The sequence below is a fragment of the Macrotis lagotis genome, chromosome 1 (genome assembly GCF_037893015.1).
Source record: "Macrotis lagotis isolate mMagLag1 chromosome 1, bilby.v1.9.chrom.fasta, whole genome shotgun sequence".
Taxonomy (NCBI): Eukaryota; Metazoa; Chordata; class Mammalia; order Peramelemorphia; family Peramelidae; genus Macrotis; species Macrotis lagotis.
Genome location: NC_133658.1, coordinates 129,239,102 through 129,260,753, shown reverse-complemented (window position 1 = coordinate 129,260,753; position 21,652 = coordinate 129,239,102). Strand labels below are relative to the sequence as shown.

General features: G+C 36.1%; 1 protein-coding gene across 1 annotated transcript in view; it reads left to right on the top strand.

The window, feature by feature from the left end:
- The first annotated feature begins 634 nt into the window (after positions 1-634).
- The window catches only part of CDS2 (CDP-diacylglycerol synthase 2), a 40,049-nt gene continuing 19,031 nt past the window's right edge, over positions 635-21,652 (top strand). Inside the window, exons 1-5 of the mRNA XM_074207984.1 lie at positions 635-4,429; positions 14,406-14,539; positions 17,365-17,461; positions 18,096-18,193; positions 20,536-20,675. Of these exons, the coding sequence (XP_074064085.1) occupies positions 17,405-17,461; positions 18,096-18,193; positions 20,536-20,675 (295 nt within the window). The 5' untranslated portion in view covers positions 635-4,429; positions 14,406-14,539; positions 17,365-17,404. The remainder of the gene's footprint in view (positions 4,430-14,405; positions 14,540-17,364; positions 17,462-18,095; positions 18,194-20,535; positions 20,676-21,652) is intronic.

Below are 21,652 nucleotides of genomic sequence, written 5' to 3'. Positions count from 1 at the left end.
TAGTTCATCTTTCTCTCTGTGTTGCTTCTATAGTTTCTGGTGGGGAACAAGGATGCCTCTAAGGAAGCTTCACTTTGGGAGGCCTCAGTTTCTTTATTGTAAGCAAATGTTGTTTTGCATATCCTGATGGCAGGAATTATTTCATTTTAGTCTTTGTATCCCCATCACATCACATAAATGCTTAATACTGTTTGTAGATTAGATGATAATATAAATGGCAACTGCTTTTATTATTACTTCCAGGGAAAGAAATAGATGAAGGAACTTACCCGGCTCAGCAGTATTTTGACATACTTTCTGTGCTACAGAATTGAAAAGTTTTGCTATGATAAACTCAACTCATGCCAGACCAACAAGGGAAGTTTTGCTTCTTTGCTTCCCAAAGTTCTCAGATTTAGATAACTATTCTGAATGGTTAATTATTTGGCATAGTTGCAGTATTTTACTGACAATTGCTAACTATGTAGATTTTTAAAAAAAGTAATTTTTTCAGATAGAATTATTTTACCACATAGAAGAGTCTGTTCTGTGTTTATATATATATATATATATATGTATATATACATATATATATATATATATATAAATAAATAAATAAATTGTGTGGCTCCAAGTCATATCTTTGAGAATCATTCTTTTTTTTACTTTTTTTTTCTTTTGCAAGGCAATGGGGTTAAGTGGCTTGCCCAAGGTCACGCAGCTAGGTAATTATTAAGTGTCTGAGGTTGGATTTGAACTCAGGTACTCCTGACTCCAGGGCCGGTGCTCTATCCACTGAGCTGCCCTAATCATTCTTAATAAAACAGATATGACAGGACCTTCCCAGCTTTGTTAGTATACTAAGGAAGAAACAATAATATTTCTGATTGCTTGAGCTTTTTCATTCCCATTGCTGACATGTGGCCTGATGCTCTCTTCCATACTCATTCTCTTTATAGCCAAACATTCTCATGACTGCAACTGTCATCTCTGCAAATCTGCATAGAAGCTTAGATTTGGAGTGGAAGGGACCTTGAAACCCTTTCACTTTTTTCAGATAAAAGTTTATTGCATAAATTTTTCTGGTTCTAAGTCAGCTCTACATTAATTCATATAAGTCTTCCCATCTTTCTTTGACACTATCTCATTACTTCATTTCTTCAGGTATTATAATTATATATAATAATATATATATACCATATATAATAATATACACCATAATTTGTTCAACCCTTCCCCAACTAATGGACAATCTCTTAGTTTCTAGTTCTTTGCTATAACATATAGAGCTGCTATAAATATTTTTATATAAATGGATCTTTTCCCTTTTTCTTTGATTTCTTGGGGGTATATGCTTAGTAGTAATATCATTGGGTTAAAGATAGTTTAGTGACCTTTTTGGACATACTTCCAGATTACTTTCTGGAATGCTTGAATCAATTCACAACTCCACTAACATTAGTGTATCTACTTTTTCCGAAACCCTCCAACAATTATCACTTTCTTTCTTTTTTTTTAAAATTATCTGTTGGGTATGGTATGGAATGGAATACTAGAGGTGTTTTTATGTGGCTGATGATAGCTTAGGATTCTTCCTTTGAGACCTCTCTATTCATCTCTTTTGACCATATTGGGGAATGAGTCTTGATTTTATATATTTGCTTCTGTCTTGAGAATTTCCCGCAAATATTTTTATCATTTAACTGTTGCCCTTTTAATTTTAACTATGAAAACTTTTAAATTTTATATATTTAAAAGTGTTCATTTTGTCTTCTGTGATACTCTTTTTTTTTTTTTTTAAAGGTTTTTACAAGGCAAATGGGGTTAAGTGGCTTGCCCAAGGCCACACAGCTAGGTAATTATTAAGTGTCTGAGACCAGATTTGAACCCAGGTACTCCTGACTCCAGGGCTGGTGCTTTATCCAGTGCGCCACCTAGCCGCCCCCTATGATACTCTTTATTCATTGTTTGATCATTAACTCTTGCCCTATCCATAGTTGGGAAAGGTCTTTTCCTTCCTTGCTTCGTAATTTGTTTGTGATGTGACATATTATGGCTAGGGCATTTATCCATTTGAGACCTGGCATATTGTGTGAGAGATTAAATTTTTCTAATTTAAATAAAAGGAAACAGACCCAAAGAAGTGAAATAACTTGTCCCCAAGGTCATTTAGGTGTAGTAAGCAGCAGAGACAAAAATTTGGACCCAGGTCCTCTGATTCTAGATCCAGTGTTCTTTCCAGCATATCTATGATTTCTCTTCTTTAGTTTCCTACTTCTAATCACCTTTATTGCCATTTGAATGACCTACAGTCACTGCACTCTCAGTGTGTTCTAATAGGTACAAATCTCTCAACTTCCCCATCCTCATTTACTATTACTATTATTGAGAAGTTCTCTAGATTTGGAACTTAGTAGTATTTTCCCCTCTTGATTCAGCACTTTTCTACTACTCTGTCCTTATGTTTGCCCTGTATTTGTCTCCTAGGCCATCTTGCTTCTGCAACACATAAAGTCATTTTACTCTTCCTAAAACACATAACTGGCTATTTTATTTCTTAAGAACTCACAGTGACTCTAATATAGATATGAAAAGAAAACTGGATTTGTAGTCCTAAGAGCCTTCATTTTGCTGCTCATTTAGTTTTGGGTCAAATCAACTTTCACCTTGAAGTCTGTAATCCCTTTATAACTTCCTTACTTGCCTAGGGTCTGTAATCCCTTCATAACCTTTATCCCTTCCTTACTTGCCTAGGGTGACATAGCTAATAAGTGTCAGCCTTACAAAATCAATCTAGTGCACTGTGACTGAGGCAAATGAGGCATTATCATCTTTGCTCTTAAGGATTTTAAAGTCTAGTAGTCCAGATTCTGGCCCTACCTTTATCTCTGGTTAATATACATGATATCTCCAAAGTCTTAAGTTTAACTTTAAAACCTCACTAAGATTTTTGAGACATTCCATATAACTACTCTTTGCAGTCACTGTTTTCCTTTGGTGATGGCATAGATCATATTGTCTTGCCCTGTGACTTTGTTCATATTTTAGTCTTCTTTTTCTGATTAGATTGTGATACTTTTGAGGAAAGGAACTAGGGCATGCATTATTTTTATATTTTGCACAGATTTTAGTAGTGGAAAATTAATGTATGCCACTTTATTTGAACTACCTTCTGCCCTGGTCGAGACTACATCTGGAATATTGAAAATCTGGGCAGTGTGGGATCATAGGATGATGCATCTAGAGCTAAAAGGGATCTCAAACATTATTCTGGTTCATCCACTTCAGCTGAGGTCTAGTAAAGTGAAATGATCTAGGGGCTCCTGGCATTTTGCCATTCAATTTCACAAAATGTTAGACTTGGAAAGACTCTTGGAAACCATGTGGAGCAATTCATAGTGGATAAGAATTCCTTCTCCAGTGTATCATGCCTTTCAGCTGACCAATTGGTTTGAAGACCTTTTTAATGAGGGAAAACACATTTTTGGGGGCAGCCCACTCTACATTTTGACTGTTCTAATCCTTAGGAACTTAATTGCTTATAGAGAACCCAAATGTGCCTTTTTGAACTTTCTGTTGTTAGTTCTACCATCTTGGGCCAGCCAGACTAATCTAATACTTTTCCAAGTGATAGCCCTTTAAAGCCCTTGGATACTTCTGTTATGTTCCTTCTTCCCCCTCCCAACTTTTTTTTTCCCCCTTAGGCTGAATATCTCCAGTTTTTCCAGCTCTCATATGGCATGAACTTGAGTCCCTTACCCAATTGTTTCTTTAGGTAATCCATGTCTTTCCTAAAAATGGGGTACTCAGAATTGAACATAATATTCTTGATGTTGCCTGAAAGTGGAATGAATATTTCCTGAGTTCTGGACACTATGCCTTTCAAGATAACCCTTTAAAAACATTCTCAGTTTTGATTTTATTATCCTTCTTTTGTCACATTGAGCTTTGAAGCATAGCTAACACCCCAAATCCCTTTCAGATGTACTAAGCTATCTTTCACAGCAAAAAAGGATCCTGACTTATTTGAGCCTGTTCAAGCTCAGGGAGAGTAAAAACTATGTCCTCTGAGGGGCAGTTAAAGGTACTAGGAATGTTGAGACTGCAGAAGAGGAAGTTACAGGGAATAGCACAACTTTCTTAAAGTGTTGGAAGAGGAATTAAACTTGTTTTTGTCTGCAGAGAGGAGAGCTAGATACGAGAGAGGGAAGTTCTAGTTTTCTCTACTCACTAATTGTGTGATGCAGGGCAGGTAACTAAGATCCCTGAGCTAGTTGCCTTATCTTGTAAAGTCGGAGTAATGTTTCTTTCCTCCTTCCCAGGGCAGTAATGAATGTAAAAGTAATTAGATAATAGACAATCTATTCTAATTATTACAATTTTCTTCATTTTATAGGGCGAAGACATCAGATCAGAGACATTGCCTGATTTGTCCAGGGTCACACAGCTAGTAAGTTAAAGAGAAGTTGTTATCAGCTCAATGTAAAGAAAAATTTCCCCTATATTAGAACTCTTTTTTTTTTTTTTTAGGTTTTTGGCAAGGCAAATGGGGTTAAGTGGCTTGCCCAAGGCCACACAGCTATGTAATTATTAAGTGTTTGAGACTGGGTTTGAAGCCAGGTACTCCTGACTCCAAGGCTGGTGCTTTATCCACTATGCCACCTAGCTGCCCCCATATTAGAACTCTTAAAAAAAAATGGAACAACCTATTTAGATGGTGGGAAAGGTATCCCACCACTGAAATTCTTCAAGAAGAAGCTAGATGATTACCTTTGGGGAGTTTGTTGTAGAGTGGGGTTCTGGTTTAGGTCTTGAGTTCAGTAGCTGAGACTTAAAATCCCTTCCAGATTCTAGTTTTTGTGCTTTATTTTGTTTTGGTTTTACCCTCAACATATTGTCACTTATTGTCTAACTATTCCTTGATGGTGGGTAAGGCTTAAGTAAGGTTAATTAATTAGTTAGGGGCAGGGCCAGCACAAGGATCCCTAGATCTTATTGGTTAAAGCTACGCCCATTACATTATAAAAGTGTCAGCCCTGAGAAGTGTGGAAGACAAGTATGTGAAGACCCTTTAGTGGAAATAACATAGACCCTGTTCTCTCACATCTGGTGTAGATAAAGTTAATCTGCAAAGTGAAAAGTTTCTTTAGTGGTGTGACTTTTTACAAATTGGGTTTCTTAGCAGAAGTTTGCAGAGGGGGGTCTTCTAGCCTATCTCTCAAAACACTTTCACCAGCCTAGCCCCTCCTCTCTCATGCTACTGCTGAACTGCTTGGGCAGGAGCTATAACTCCTTATTCCAAATCTTGCAGAGCAAATCTCCCTGGATATGATGAACTTTTACACTTGACTCATCAAAATTTACAGTGAACATTTGGGCAAAATGCCTTCTCCTTTTAATTTTTGTGTATAGCCTGATAAATATGTTGAGTTTAGAGGATTAGGAATCATCATCATTGGTTTCCTTCTGAGGTTCATGGTGTATTTTTTTACCTACTGGTTATCTGGCCTACCAGGGAAAGGCAAATACCAAACAGCAGGACTCTGGAGCCAAGGCTATGCTTTCAGTGACAAAGGGTTCACTTGTGGCCTGGGTAATGCACCAAACAATTGATTTTCCTGTTAAACAGTCTTTGCTGTGTAATCTAGCATAAGGAATTTGACCTACTATTCCCTGAATCCCTACTGTTATCTGTGTCCATTCAGTTTGTCAAGTTTTTATTGAATTCCTGCTATTCTAAGCACTATTGAGGGTAGGGAAAAATTCTAACATATGGGTCCATTCTGGAAACTTGAAGTTTGGTTCTCTGAGACCAGAGAAATACATGCATCAAATGCTAACCAATGTGAGTGCTCATATCCTGTATAATATAGTGTGGCCTAGCACAGGTATAGGAGTCAAGAGAAACCTGAGCTCAAATCCTTATTGTCACTTATGTGACCTTGACAGATCACTGACCTCTGTGAGCCTCTGCAAAACAGATTATAGAATCATAGCTTTGCATCTGGAAATAACTTTAGAGATTATCTAGTTCAGCAGTACTCTTTTCCCTTTAAAGGTGAAGAAAATTCAGCTAAGAAATATTAACATACTTGTCCAGAGTATGCTTCCATAGAAGCATAATTTTATCAAACTGTAAGGGAAGGCATTAAATTGTACAGCTTAACTCCCCTGTTTTACAAATGAAGAAACTGGGTGGAACATGAACTCATCTCTTTCTAACTTCCAATCAGATACCCTCCCATCATACTGTTGTACCAGGACCTTATGCTATGAAAATGTGAATTATTATTGGGATACAGTGCATGATTAGAAGCTTTATTTTCTTTAATTTTATTAGTATTGTGTGCTCTTGTCTCCTTACACTGGACCCAGAGCAAAATCTGTCTCTACCTTGCAGTATTATTCTGAGGCTCAAGTAAAGTATTGTAAGCAAGATCCTGTAAAAGATTAGTTATTATCAAGAAGTAGCACTGGATAGAGGGAAATGTACAGGATTGGTGGTCTGGAAGACCTCAGTTTGAATCTTAGATATTAAATAACTGTTTGACCCTGGGTATGCCATGTAAAGTGGTAATTTCTTTCAGTTTCAGTATCTTTATTGCAAAATATTGACAATTATATCTTACAACTGTTATTAAGGATAAGATAGAGACTAGACTTATGATTTCATTGACATAGAGACCATCCCAAGTGAGGAAACTCCTTGTACCATTTGCTTCTCTATGTCCAGTAGAGTTGTCTAGATCAGTGAGAGGTAAAATATCTTTCTTAGGATCACAGAACCCTCAGGGTTTCTCTTAGATACCTTCAGTCTCATTGAATTAACTGAAATTTGGTTTGGTCCTTAGATCCTTATACCTTGCAGCCTTGTTCATAAATCATATGCTTGCCCTACTCCTAATATTGTGATCCATATTCATCATTCATTGGATTCTACTCTTTTATTTTTATTTTTTTTAGATTTTGCAAGGCAATGGGGTTAAGTGGCTTGCCCAAGGCCACATGACTAGGTAATTATTAAGTGTCTGAGGGATTCTATTCTTTAAAATTAAATTCTACATCATCTCATTTTTTAAATGCATCAATATCTAGAGTTATTCCCCATTTTCAGTGACTTCAGCACCTAGTTTATAAACTCCCCCCCCTTTTCTTATCCCCTACTATCATATTTGTTGATGGTAGTAAAGTATATCCATACTTTAAGACCTTACTCTCATCTAAATGAAAAATTCCAAGATCTTGAACTGGGCAGATCAATTCTGCAACCATGATGTTCTGAACTTGCACCTTTCTTAGCACTCAACTTCTCCTTAAATTGTTCATTTCTCCCCTTTTGAGTCTTTGCCCTTTCCCTTTTCTCCCAGTCCATTTCTCTTTGGGCACCACCAGTTTTGAGTTTTGACCTCAAAGTCATTCATTTCAACATTGTAAACCTTGAGTTTTTTTCCTTAATAATTTATTTTTCCAATTACATGCGTAGATAGTTTTCAACAATCATTTTTTGTAAGGTTTTGAGTTTCATATTTTTCTCTTATCCCTTCTCCCTTTCCCTTACAGAAAGCAGTCTAATATAGGTTATACATGTATAACTTTGTTAAACATATTTCCATATTGATGATGATGATGATATTTGTCCTTTATTCTCGAATAAGACCATGGTATCAGGTTGATGATGCTATGACAAGCATATGAATTAAATTTGAGTGAGGGGATGCTGTGCTAAGTCACTAGCCTCACCTCCTCTGGGGTCCAGTGGCCAGATATGAATCAGAACAACTAGATGTGAGGCAATCAGGGTTAAGTGATTTTCCTAAAGTCACACAGTAATAAGTATCAAGTGTTTGAGGCTTAATTTGAATTTGGGTCTTCCTGACTACAAGACCAGTGCTGTATCTGCTGCACCACCTGGCTGCCCTATTGCTATATTAATCATGTTGTCAAAGAAAAAAATGGAAAAAAAATATGAGGGGGGAAAACCCATAAAATTAAAACAAATTTTAAAGATTGAAAATGGTAAGCTTTGGTCTGCATTCAGACTCCATAGTTCCTTCTCTGGTTATAGATAGTATTTTCCATCACAAGTCCTTTAGAATTGTCTTTGATTTTTTGTTCCATCATGGTTGATCATTGTACAATGGTTGCTGTTGATATGTACAATGTTCTATTTCTGCTCGCTTCACTAGATCTAGATTTGAACTTGAGACCTCCTGACTCACAGGCCAGTGTTCTTATCTACTGCACCACCTAGCTGCCCTTCCCTCATGTTTCTTACAGAATAATAGTTCCATTACATTCATATGCCACAATTTATTCATCCATTCATCCTGCCAACTTCCAATTTTTTGCCTCCACAAAAAAGAACTGTTATAAATATATTTGAACATGTAGGTTTTTTGCCCTTTCTTGTGATCTCTTTGGGATACAGACCTAGTAGTGGTATTGTTGGATCAAAGGTTATGCACAGTTTTATTCCCCTTTGGGAATAATTTCAAACTACTCTCCAGAAAGGTTAGATTGGTTCACAACTCCATCAACCATGCCAGTTTTCCCATATTCCCTCCAACATTGATCATTTTCCTTTTTTTTTTTTAGAAAATGGCCAATCAGATAGGTGTGTGAAGTGGTACCTCAGAATTGTTTTAATTTGCATTTCTCTACTCAGTAATGATTTAAAGCATTTTTTCCATATGACTTTAGATAGTTTTAATTTTTTCATTTCATATACTTTGGTCATTTATCAATTGGGGAATGACTTGTATTCTTATAAATTTGACTCAGTTCTCTATATATTTTAGAAATGAGTCCTTTATCAGAAACACTAGTTGTAAAAATTGTTATTGCTTTTATTCCTTTTAATTTGGTTGCATTGGTTTTATTTGTGCAAAACCTTTTTAATTGAATGTAATTAAAATTACCCATTTTGCAATTTATAAGGTTCTCTCTCTCTTCTTGGGTCATAAATTATTCCCCTTTCCATAGATCTCTCAGATAATATTCCTTGTTCTCCTTACTGGTTTATGGTCCTTTTATGTCTAAATCCTGTATCTTTTCTTAGTACAAGGTATGAGCTAGTTTCTGCCATACTGTTTTCTTTTCTTTTTTTTAAAGGTTTTTGCAAGGCAAATGGGGCTAAGTGGCTTGCCCAAGGCACACAGGGAATTATTAAGTGTCTGAGGCTGGATTTGAACCTAGTTACTCCTGAATCCAGGGCCAGTACTATCCACTGCACCACCTAGCCACCCCCTGCCATACTATTTTCCAGTTTTCCCAGCAGTTTTTGTTAAAGAGTAAGTTCTTAACTCAGAAGCTAGAGTCTTTGGGCTTATCAAACAGATTAGTCAATTAATGCTATTTCTTTGTTACTTAATCTAATTCCACTGATCCACTTCTCTATATTTCTTAGCTAGTACCAAACAGTTTTGAGGACTGATGCTTTATAATTTCAGATCTGGTATGACTAGGCCATCTTCCTTTGCATTTTTTTCATTAATTCCCCTGATACTCTTGGTTTTTTCCCCCCATATGAATTTTGTTACTATTTTTTCTAACTCAATAGAGTATTTTTTTTGGTAGTTTGATTGGTATGGCACTGAATAAGTAATTTAATTTTGGTAGAATTGTCATTTATATTATATTAGTTTACCGTAACATAAGCAACTAATCATTTGTCCAGTTATTTAGATCTTGTTTTATTTGGGTGAAAAGTGTTTTGTAATTATTTTAAGATTTTTTAAGGCAGCAGGGTTAAGTGGCTTGCCCAAGGCCACACGGCTCGGTAATTATTAAGTGTCTTGAGGTCGGATTTGAACTCAGGTGCCCCTGACTCCAGGGCCGGTGCTCTATCCACTGCACCACCTAGTTGCCCCAATTCTAGAATTTTTGTCAGAAATCAAAGACTACATCTTTGGCTCTGTAGTTTGCATGCTCCATTCATTTTCCTTTTTTTTCAAAGGCAATAGGGTTAAGTGACTTGCCCAAGGTCATACAGCTAGGTAATGATTAAGTGTCTGAGGCTGGATTTGAACTCAGGTCCTCCTGGCTCCAGGGCTGGTGCTCTATTCACTGTGCCACCTAACTGCCCCTCATTCACTTTCCTTTTTAAAAAATTGGGACATCTGCCCTTCTATAATCCATGCTATTTTTCTTATTTTTCCAGGGTCTTTAAGAACTCACTGAGAGTTCAGCAATTATATCTGCCAGTTATTTCAGTTTTCTAGATCACCTAGGTCAGGTAACTTAAATTTATTAAGGGTATCTAATTTCTGTCTTTTAAAAAAAAGATTATATCATCTTCCCTTTAGTTTCTGTTTTCCTTTCCTGTGCAAGGATCATTCTCCAAGGCTGAGAAAACAGAAACAAATGAATTGAACAATTTGTCTTTTTTTCTGTTGTCAATTATAGTTCTTTTCACCTTGGACAATATTCTGTCCTATCTCTTCTGAGATCTTTCTTTTCTCCAAAATAACCAAGTAAGCTTTTTCTTATCCTTAGATTTCCTCACTATCCTTAGCTCATTTTGAGCTTTAGGACCTTTATTACTCTTTTTTTTAAAGTGTTGTTGATGTCTTTTATTTTCCACACCACAGTAATTTCTTGGTTTACCTTCCTTTATAACATTAAAAGAAAAATAGTTAAATAAAAAGTGATTTACAGAATAACTATAACCAAACACTATGCTTTGCTTGTAGTTCCCCTAATCCTTCACTAAAAAAGAGAGAAAATACATCTCATCTGTTTACTAATTTGGCTGCATTTTAATGTTATTGTAGTTCTTATATATGTTGATCTGATTTATTGATTCCTTCCTCTGCATCAGTTCACACAAATTTCCCCATGTTTCCTCCTAATTTCTTATTTATAATTGCTTGTCTTTTCCATTTTTTCAATTAATAAAAAAATTGATTTTCTTTCCCTACCCACTTCCTCTACCATTGGAAAAACAAAATTAAAAAAACCTCTTTGTAACAAATATTTATGTCAAAAAAATTAAATTCCCCCATTGGCTATATTCAACAAAGTATATATCTCATTTTGTCTCCTGAGTCTATCACCTCTCTGTCAGGAAATGGATAGAATGCTTTACCATTTGTCCTCTGCAATCATGAATAGACATTGCATCTATCAGAAATCTCACAGCTTTCAATGTTGTTTGTTTTTACAGTGCTGATATTGTACAAATTATTCTTGTGCTCACTCATTTTGTATTAATTCATGTAGGTCTGTCTAGGTTTCCCTGAAACCTTTCCCCTTCATCATTTCTTATGACACAATAGTATCCCATTACATTCATTAATCATAATTTGTTTAGCTATTCCCCAGTTGATGAACACCTTCTTTGTTTCTAGTTTTTTGCTCCCACAGAAATTACTATGAATATTTTGGTATATATACATTATTTTTACCTCCTTGGAATTGTGAAGTCAAAGTAGATGAAAAGTCTAGTAACTTTTCTTATATAATTCCAGATTGTTTTTCAGAATGACTTTCTATACCTATCTTTAAAGCAAACCAAAAATATTACTCTCTTTCTTCTGAATAAAGTATATCATTTTAGAATCATATTCTCATAATGTTGCTAAGTTTCAGTGGGACTTATGAAGTCAAATTTGCTTCTTTTTTTTAGGATCTCTGGTTCATCTTATTTATTATTTATAACTTCTCTGTGGTCATTGATTTTATTACTGATTCCTTCCTGTAATACTGTCTCTTATTAGCTTCTGGGCATCTCTTGCTACTCTTTCTACAGCTGTTTTTTAATGCTTCTCTATCTTGAAGTGCCTACTTAGACTATTTGTTTCCTCTCTACTTCTTTTTCACATTAAAGCCCTTTGTATTACATTTATAAAACTCTCGTTTTTAGTATCTTTCATTGCATCTTTCTACCCCATTACTGTACCCAATGTTAGCATATTTCTCTATCACTAACTTTTGATTTGTCATCAGCAAATTGTGGAACAGAAGGTCTTCTGCTTTGTTGGTCAGTGCAGCTTCCTTAGAATTGTTTGATTTCTTGGCTTCTTCATTGTGGGATGTTGCTGGTGGTAGAATGAAGAAGGGCTGAAGCCATTCCTAACTGGAATATGAGTGTAAGTACAGCCTCAAGTCCCGAGTTCCTGAAGTTAACTCTTTGAGGGTTTGACTCCTTGTGTGCCCAAAGTAAAAACACGAAGTTTTCTGAATTGTTTACATTAAACATTTTCATGTTGAAATAACTTCCATTTCAGCTGTGCTTTAAGGTTTAGGAAGCACCTTCCTCACAATAGCCCTGTAAGGTAATTAGTACAAGTATTATTATTCTTAGTTCTTAGATTCAGAAACTGAAGCTCAGAGTGGTTAAGGGAATTGCTAAAATCATACATTAGAATGAGGATTCATTTGTGGTGGCAAAGAATTGGAAAACAAGTAAATGTCCTTCAATTGGGGAATGGCTTAGCAAACTGTGGTAAATGTATGTCATGGAACACTATGGTTCTATTAGAAACCAGGAGGGATGGGATTTCAGGGAAGCCTGGAGGGATTTGCATGAACTGATGCTGAGTGAGATGAGCAGAACCAGAAGGACACTGTGTACCCTAACAGCAACATGGGAGTGATGTTCAACCTTGAAGGACTTGCTCATTCCATCAGTGCAACAATTGGGAGCAATTTTGGGCTGTCTGCAAAAGAGAGTGCCATCTGTATCCAGTTAAGGAGCTGTGGAGTTTGAACAAAGTTCAAGGACTATTCCCTTTAATTCAGAAAAAAACCTATCTTATTGTCTGATCTTGTTACTTCTTAGACTTCTTGTCTCTTCTCTAAGGATTTCTCTCTCATCACACCCAATTTGAATCAAGGTACAACATGGAAACAAAGTAAAGACTGACAGATTGGTTTCCGTGGGGGGTAAGATTGGGGGGAAACTTGTAAAACTCAAATAATATCCTTAATAAAAATTAATTAAAAAAAAGAAAAGACTTACAGAAAATATTCATTTTATGTTTGGAGCTATTTCTTTTATCTTAATTGCAAGAATAAAGCCAGGTTTCTAATTTTAAAAAAATTGTCTACTACATAATTTTGCTATCTCTAATATTGTATTTTTCCCTCAAGAATATGATTTTTCTGTCAACACATTCAATTTTGATCAATGTATAGCAGCAAACAGTGTAAAGATTATCAGACTGCCTTCTATGGTGGGGAGGGGGGAGGAAAGGGAGGGGGAAGGAAAAATTGTAAAATTCAAAACCTTACCAAAAAAAAGATAAGTAGGAATTACTATTGTATGTAACTGGAAAACAAATAAAATATTTATCTTAAAATGCCTAGACTGCCAACTTTCATTGCTCAAATAAAAAAAATTTAAAAAAAAAGAATGAGGATTCAGACTCAGGTCTCCAGATTCTAAATCCAGTGCCTTTTCTACTATATCATACTTCCTTTCTTTATAGAATCTAGGGCAGTACCTTACATCGAGTGATAATACTAATAATAGATCATGTTTCTAGAGTTCTTCAAGGTTAAAAAGTGCTTTTTTTTTTTTTACAATAGGTTTAATGGAGATGGAGCCAATGACCAGAATGCCTCCTTTCAGTTAAAGGAAGCTTGTTCCTAACTATCTGTGGCTTTTGCTGCCTTGTACTAGTCTCATCTGCCTTTCATTAAAGAATCTAAGCTGTGCTGATATTCAAAATACTTTTATAAAAAGAACTTTGGATTCCTTCCAAAGTCAGGGGCTGACTCAGCCATGATAAGAATTCAGCCCTGGAATTCAGTTTCTGGCTTATGAGACTAATCTCATGCTACACAAGATTTTACCAGCTTCATTTTGTGCCCTTCATCTACCTGAGCAGAGAAAGCTGTTTCATTGGGAGGGGATTTCCTTTTGTTTTTAGTTTTTCTGTTCCTTGCTGGATTATGATAAGTATGATAATAAGGGGGGGTGAGATTTTAAAGTAGTCTGCTTTACTTTTCCAATCCTCACTTTACTTCATATAATAAAGCACAGAGATTGCTTGTGCCTTAGTCCTGCCAAATTCCCTGTAGGGCAGGGTAGACACAGAGCAGTATCCAGTGGTGAACAAGGAAAATTGCCAACAGAGTAGTCACTTGTCCTTTTTATTTGTGTTCCCTTAATATTTGTGTTCTTCAGTTGTGCTTAGAATTGTGTGAATGAGTTGGAAAAGATCTCAGAGTGTTGGAAAGATGATTCCTCATTTTTTTAGCTGGAGTTTCAGTGTGGTTGAAATGACTTGTTCAAGGTCTATAGCTGCTCACTGAACTGAGCAATTATCCCTCCCTCCCTCCCTCCCTCCCTCCCTCCATCCCTCCATCCATCCAGATTACAGTTACTTAGGTCTATCTAGATTATAGTTATTTATGTCAATTTTTATGTCAGTGTTATTTATGTTATTTCTTTTAACATTCTGTATTTCCATTTTGTTTAGGAGTCTGAGGTAGAAACAAAGACAGATGGAGAAACTGCATCAGACAGTGAGAGCCGAGCTGAACCTGCACCAGTACCCACCTCTGATGATACTCCTGAGGTCTTCAACCGGGCACTGTCAAAATTATCTTCGAGGTAACTCAGATCAACAAATATTTGAGAATCATTTAATTTCTACTTAAGAGATATAAATACAAAATGGTTCATTTGTTCAAGCTGATGATTATCTTTTTTGGAGAGTCATGGTTATCATACACAAAATAATTGAAAAATAATCCTGGAAAGTCTGTGGTCAAGGGTTAAGTTTGCATTCATTCAGTTGCCAAAATGTGAGGAACATACTATGAATTCTATACTTGGTTTAAAAATAATGGGAGATATTATGGTTGATGAATGGCAGAGATTTGTGAAGAAAATGACTAGGGCTTGGAGAAAGATATGGGAGCAGAAAAGAGGAAAGGCACAAAAATGTGAATGAATGTAGGAGGGAGAGAGAGAATGTGTGTGCATGCATGCAGGTGTGTGGAATTTATGAAAACAGTGATGATGAGAAAGCTGCTAAACAAACTGCTGCCTTATTCTCAGTTAAGTGTGCATCTTTCCATCTTCCAGTATATCCCTGATCGTGTTTTGAAGTTTGACTATTTCTTGTCCATAACCTCATACTTAACATTTTTCTCCTTTCCAGTTGGAGAAATTTTGACACAAAGTTGAGTCAAATATGAATCATAATTTGTTATAGTTAAATTTAAAAGCTGTGTGGTTGATCATGTTATCAATAGAATTTATGACCCTGCCACATACTGCTAAAGAGATCAGGAATTTTGACATGGATCTTTGAATCACAATTTAAAAAAAATTATTATCATCATCATTATTATTATTATTATTATTATTATTATTATTATTATTTGTTATTACACATTTTCCAAGTTTTATTATTTTTTGCTGCACATCTTTTCAATCTTGTCTCCAAGCTATTGTAAAACATTCTGTATAATGCCAATTTGAAATTCAAGTATATTTTGTCTGGTATTTCCCTTATCCCACCAGTCTAATAACTCTGTTAAAAAAAGCTTAGTCTCAGGGGCGGCTAGGTGGTGCAGTGGCTAGAGCACTGGCCCTGGAGTCAGGAGTACCTGAGTTCAAATCTGGCCTCAGACACTTAATAATAATTACCTAGCTGTGTGACCTTGGGCATGCCACTTAATCCCATTGCCTTGCAAAAAAAAAAAAAAAGAATACCTGAATTCAAAAAAAAGCTTAGTCTGACTTATTCTAAATGAATTCATATTGACTCTTGTTGATCATGCTTTATTTCCTTTTCTAGCCATTTATTTATTGTTCTGTCTAATTTACTAGCCATTTATTAATCTGTTTTGGAATTTTCCCAGAAATTAAAGTCAAATTCTCAAGTGTATAGTTTGAAGACTGGTACATTTGTCTCCTTCATCCTCTATCACCATTCCCATTCCCCAGATTTTTCAAAGCTCTCTAGCAGCAGCTCAACAGTCATAGCCTCTTGTTCTTTTAGTAACCTGAAAAGCAGACAAAATCTTTGGGTCTGGTCATCTGAATTCATTGAGAATTGCTAGGTTTTTGTTTTTTTATCCCTTTCCTCTCTTATCTTATTCAATATTTACTAGTTTTAAAAATCACTTTTATGTCTGAATTATCGAAAGGGGAATAGAAATAGAGTGTTTCTCACTTCTTGTAATTCCTTCAGAGTTTACATAATTAGGGGAGAAGGGGCAGTGGGCATTGAGGTTGACCCTGGAGTTTATGCTGAGATGCATAATAATTCTTCTGGGGACCTTGTGTTCTAGTTAGGATAGTTCTTAATATCTCTTTTCTTTTTTCTAGTAAGAATGAGAGAGTAGTGAAAGGGGCAGGGAAAATCTGAGAGTTCTAACTCTGTCATTTAAAAGAAAAGTTTTGGGCAACACTCCAGGGACAAAAACTAAGCAGGGGATCAGTTGGGGAAAAAAACCCCAAAAGATCAGTTTTGTTTCTGTTTCTGTTTTACCCAGAACCATCATCTGCCATTAATAAGTTTTTAAGAATTATCGTAATTTTGTAACTTTATCCTTTTGTTAGTTTAGACTCCTTTTTCCACATTTTATCTTCAGTAAAACCCTTAAGTTGCTTTTTTTAAGTTGATTCAGTATTGCAGTGAAATAAGGGTGTTCTTTGCAGGTTTTTTTTTTTTTAATTGTAATGTTGGCTATTTCTTTGCTTATTTCACTTTGTTTTATATAGGAGTTGGTTTAACAGCTATTTTTTCCAGGATTTGCTATTTATATACATTTTCTTTGGGTTCTCTCCACCATTCTTAAGAGATAGACTGTGATAAATTCTCCCCTAAGTATCAATAGCAATGTTAAAAAAAAGTATATGTATATGATATATATGTTTATGGGTATATTGAGCCTAAACTATCATCATAGAATTAAGGTAATGAGAAAGCTTATATGCAGATGTTTCTTTATTAAAAATAAAATTAAGTTGGTTCAGAGCCTACAAGGCAAGGGGAAGGGCGAAAATCTAAATTTTCTTTCCTGAGGAAGATCTAAAGATGATGGGGGAAAAGCCAAGTCCTGGGGAATAGAGACAAGTATTTTGGGTCATAGGGCTTGAGTCTGGGACCATGTGGTGTGTGTGTGTGTGTGTGTGTGTGTGTGGGTTCAACACTGGCAAGAGGCTGTGAATATTTTCATAAGCTCAGTGCTTGAGACAAAATGTTGATTTGACTCAGTGAAGCTTTGCTCCCAGTTTATTTGAAGGTGTGGCATAATTCCTACCCTGGGGGAAAGAGATTTTCTTACAAAGAAGTTGCTTAATTTCCTCTAATCATAGATGTCCATGAAAGGTGAATGTTTTAAGAAGGAAATGGTTCTAGTTTCTACTTATGCACGTTTAGATTTCTTTCTGTATTCCTAACTGTATTTTCTCTGAATTAGATGGAAAAACTGGTGGGTGAGAGGTATCCTGACTTTGGCTATGATTGCCTTTTTCTTCATCATCATCTATTTGGGACCCATGGTTTTAATGATGATTGTAAGTAGTATTTTCATGTTAATATTGTCTGACCTCAAATTCCATAGGACTTGTCAACTTACTAATTGTAGGGTTTATTTGATCTGGAGGTGAGGGTGCTTTCAGAATTTTGTCACAGGCATTCAGTAAACATTGAGTGCCTCCTTTCAGTAAAGATAAGATCAGCACAGCTGGAGCCCTTTTTGACTTCCTGTGACTCTTGTTTCATCTCTCATTAAGGTTCTACTTCTGGAAAGAGGCTTAAGTTTGAGCTAGAGAGTTTTCATCTCTAGCTAAAGGAGTACCTGCATCAAGGAAATATACCAGGTCTTTTGAAAGAAATTTTTAAAAAATGATTCTTGTCCAGGATTTATGGGAAGGCAAACAAAGTGTTAATAGGAATCAAGATATTAAAAATAGGAGTACAATTTGTAGGTCTGAGCAAATTAGATCTTTGTTATGACTTAATTGCTATTTTTAGTTTTTAGTTTGTGTAGAAGGGTTACTGATTTCAAGTCTTGTTCCTCTACTTTTCTGCTTCTCCCCCACACATACATGTCTTGTTCCCTCAAATTGTAAAGATGGGCAGAGGGGAGGAAGTTTCACAAAATATAAACAACTGTAGTAAATGGCTCAATTCTTCTGTGTCTTGCAGGTGATGTGTGTTCAGATTAAGTGTTTCCATGAGATCATCACTATTGGCTATAATGTCTACCACTCATATGACCTACCTTGGTTCAGGACTCTCAGTTGGTAAGCACTCTGGTCTCTCAGGGCTTGTAAGAACCTTGAATAATAATCATCTGTTTTAGTGCCCATCTCTTGATACGGAAGTATTCTTCTACCCCCTTGGGAACCAAGGAGCCTGTAAGCAAATACTAAAAATTTCAATTTTAGTGCAAAAGGAACCTAACTTGTTATATCTATAATATGGTGTGTATAATTAGGCTTTATAGCTTCTGCTTTAAGAAACATACATTTTCTGATCCACCATAATTTAATCCACTAAAGTTTAGAAAACTGATGTTGAACTGGAAATCACTTAACCTGGGTTCTAGTACCAGCTCATATACAAATGAGATTTGTGAATAGGAACAAATCACTTTCTGTCAATCTCAGTTTTTTCTTTTGTAAAATAAAATTATTTTCAATCCATGACTGAGATTTTTGGTGTCAATTTTAGATGCTAATCTATTTTCTGATTCCTTTTGATATTAGAGTTTACAATTGCTTTATTTTAATCTGACTCTTCCTATTGAGCTAGAATTTAGAGATTTAGTATTTTATCATTTCATAAAATTACCAAACTGTATCTAACAAGATAATAGGACTAAGGAAGAAAATCTGAACAAAGTATAGTAGGCAGTGGCAGACCACTGAGTGGATTCCAAAATTTCTTCCTGAATAGAGTCAGTAGGGGGCATTCCCTGGGTCTTGTGAATAAGCTTGGGGACTGGGGCCTCTAATAGAAGAGTATCCAGTAGGAAATGGGGCATTCTCTGAAGGGCAAGTATTTGCATTGGCAAGATGTTGAAGCTCCGTGGGTCTGTTTTCTCATTTGTAAAATGATTGTTAGAGGATTCCTTCTTTCTAGATGTGTGCAGATAATATACATACCTGGTGTAGTGCAGTGAATCATGGTTCAGAAGCAGCAGGGAACCTTGGGCAGTTGGGTCATGAGTTGACCAGTTAAAGTAGAAGTCTCCTGTAGAGAGGCAGTGGGAGAGAAGGTTTGCAAAGTAGTTTGGAGGCAAAATGTGGAGGCTGTGGAATGTTGGCCTAAAGAGTTTACATTTTGTTTATGATTTTTTGCATTCCTGGTGAAGACTGGAAGCTTCACAAAAAGATCCAGAGATGAAATGTTAATTTATAGGATCTGACGTTTCTTCAGTGAAGATCCATCAAGCCCATACTGTATGAGGAGTTCTATGCCAGGAACCAGGGGGGTAAACAGAGTTTCCCTATTATAAGGTCCAGATAGTCTTGGACCTCATAGTTACACACGTGTCACATGGACTATGGTGTGACTTAGCACACAGAAGTAACATTTATCATGTATATATGTGAGTACCAAGGGAAAAATTGTTATATCAAAATTGTTATCAGGGTTAGGGAGGTTTTCTTACAGGAAGTGGCATTTGAGTAGGGTTTTAAAAGATGGGAAGGAATTTACTGGGCTAAGAATAAGGTACAAAAGAAGGTAGAAGAACATTTCAGTGACAGGGTTGGTCAAGATGGGTAAGGGAATAGGGTGGTCAGGAAACAAGACAGTAAGTCTGTTTTGGCTAGACCATAAAATATGTGGGGTGAATTACTTTTATAGAAGGCTGGAAAGTAAGGAGATGCCAGGGAATGCCAGGCAGGAGTTTAAGTGCTGCTTAACTGGAAGGAAATGTTCAAAGAAGAATTTTAAGCATAGTTAGAGGATTAGATCTATTTTAAAGGAAGACTCACCTGACAGTGGATTGGTAGAAAGAATAAGGATGAGAAGACTTGTAAGCAGATTTATTGCAATAATGTAGGTGAATGGTAATGAAGACCTGTACCACAGTGAAAGTAATGAAAATAGAAAGGAGGAAATACACGGATTTGGGGAAGAATTTACAGAAATTTTAGTTATTGATGGATAAGAAAGATGAGGGAAAGAAAACAGTCAAAGATGACTAATGGTTCTGGATATAGGCAACCAGATGAACATTGTTGTCAACCAGAAACATAGAAATAAGAAAAGTTTTTGAAGGAAAAGTGATTAAAATTTAGGATCTGTTGAGTTTGAAGTATTGGTGTGATGTCTTGAAAACAATTGGAGTTGTCCTGGAGTTTAGAAGGAAGAACAGGCAGGACTGAAGAGCTAGATTTGGGAGTTATTTGCATAATAGCTAGCATTTATTTATATAGAGGTAATAATTGAAGATTCTGGAGTGTCTAGAATTGCTAAGGAAGCTGAAATACATAGTTTTCCCTGTCCCTACATACAGGAAGCCAGAAAACAAGAAGTATGGCACATCTATAGTATTGTCTGATCGCTTCAGTGCACAAGGACCATGTTGTAGATCCTTCTTTTTCCATGGAAATCAACTTTTCCTTATTTGCAGGTACTTTCTACTGTGTGTGAATTATTTTTTCTATGGTGAAACAGTGACTGATTACTTCTTCACTCTGGTCCAAAGAGAAGAGCCTTTGAGGATTCTCAGTAAATATCATCGCTTCATTTCCTTTGCTCTTTACCTAACAGGTAATTAATTTTTCTTCACTTCACTAGTCATTATGTTTTTGTCACTTGCAGAAATTATTGATTAGAATAGAAATAAGGCAGTCTGGTCAGAGACAGCATGATGTAGTAGAGAGAGTTTGGTCCTAGAATTCAGTAGTTGAGTGACCATGGGCAAATCATATATCCTCTCTTAAGCTTAGTTTCCTTATCTCTAAAAATAGTTTATTTATACTGTTTTTCTGTAAGATTCATTGTGAGGAAGTGCTACATATTCTTTTTTTTTACAAGGCAGTGGGGTTCAATGACTTGCCCAAGGTCACACAGCTAGGTAATTAAATATCTGAGGCTGGATTTGAACTCAGGTTCTCCTGACTCCAGGACCGGTGCTCTATCCACTGTGCCACCTAGCCACCCCGAGGAAGTGCTTTGTAAATCATAATAGTGCTTTACAAATGGATTGTCATTTTAAATTTATTAACATGAATTATTTCATATAATATTGATTCTTTGAAAATTTGAACCTCTTCAAAGTTTCATTGTAACTCAATAAGTGTGACTGTATAAATTTTTGTTTGTCCTTTATTCTTTTTTTTAGGTTTTTTTTTTTTTTGCAAGGCAAACGGGGTTAAGTGGCTTGCCCAAGGCCACACAGCTAGGTAATTAGTAAGTGTCTGAGACCGGATTTGAACCCAGGTACTCCTGACAGGGCCGGTGCTTTATCCACTACACCACCTAGCCACCCCTTGTCCTTTATTCTTTTTTTTTTTTTTTTTTGCAAGGCAAATGGGGTTAAGTGGCTTGCCCAAGGCCACACGGCTAGGTAATTATTGTCTGAGACTGGATTTGAACCCAGGTACTCCTGACTCCAAGGCCAGTGCTTTATCCACTACGCCACCTAGCCACCCCTGTCCTTTATTCTTAAAGAGTACCATGACATCAAGGAAGATGATGCCATGACTTGCAAGTGAATTTTCACTTTCTCCTCTGGAGCCATCTGG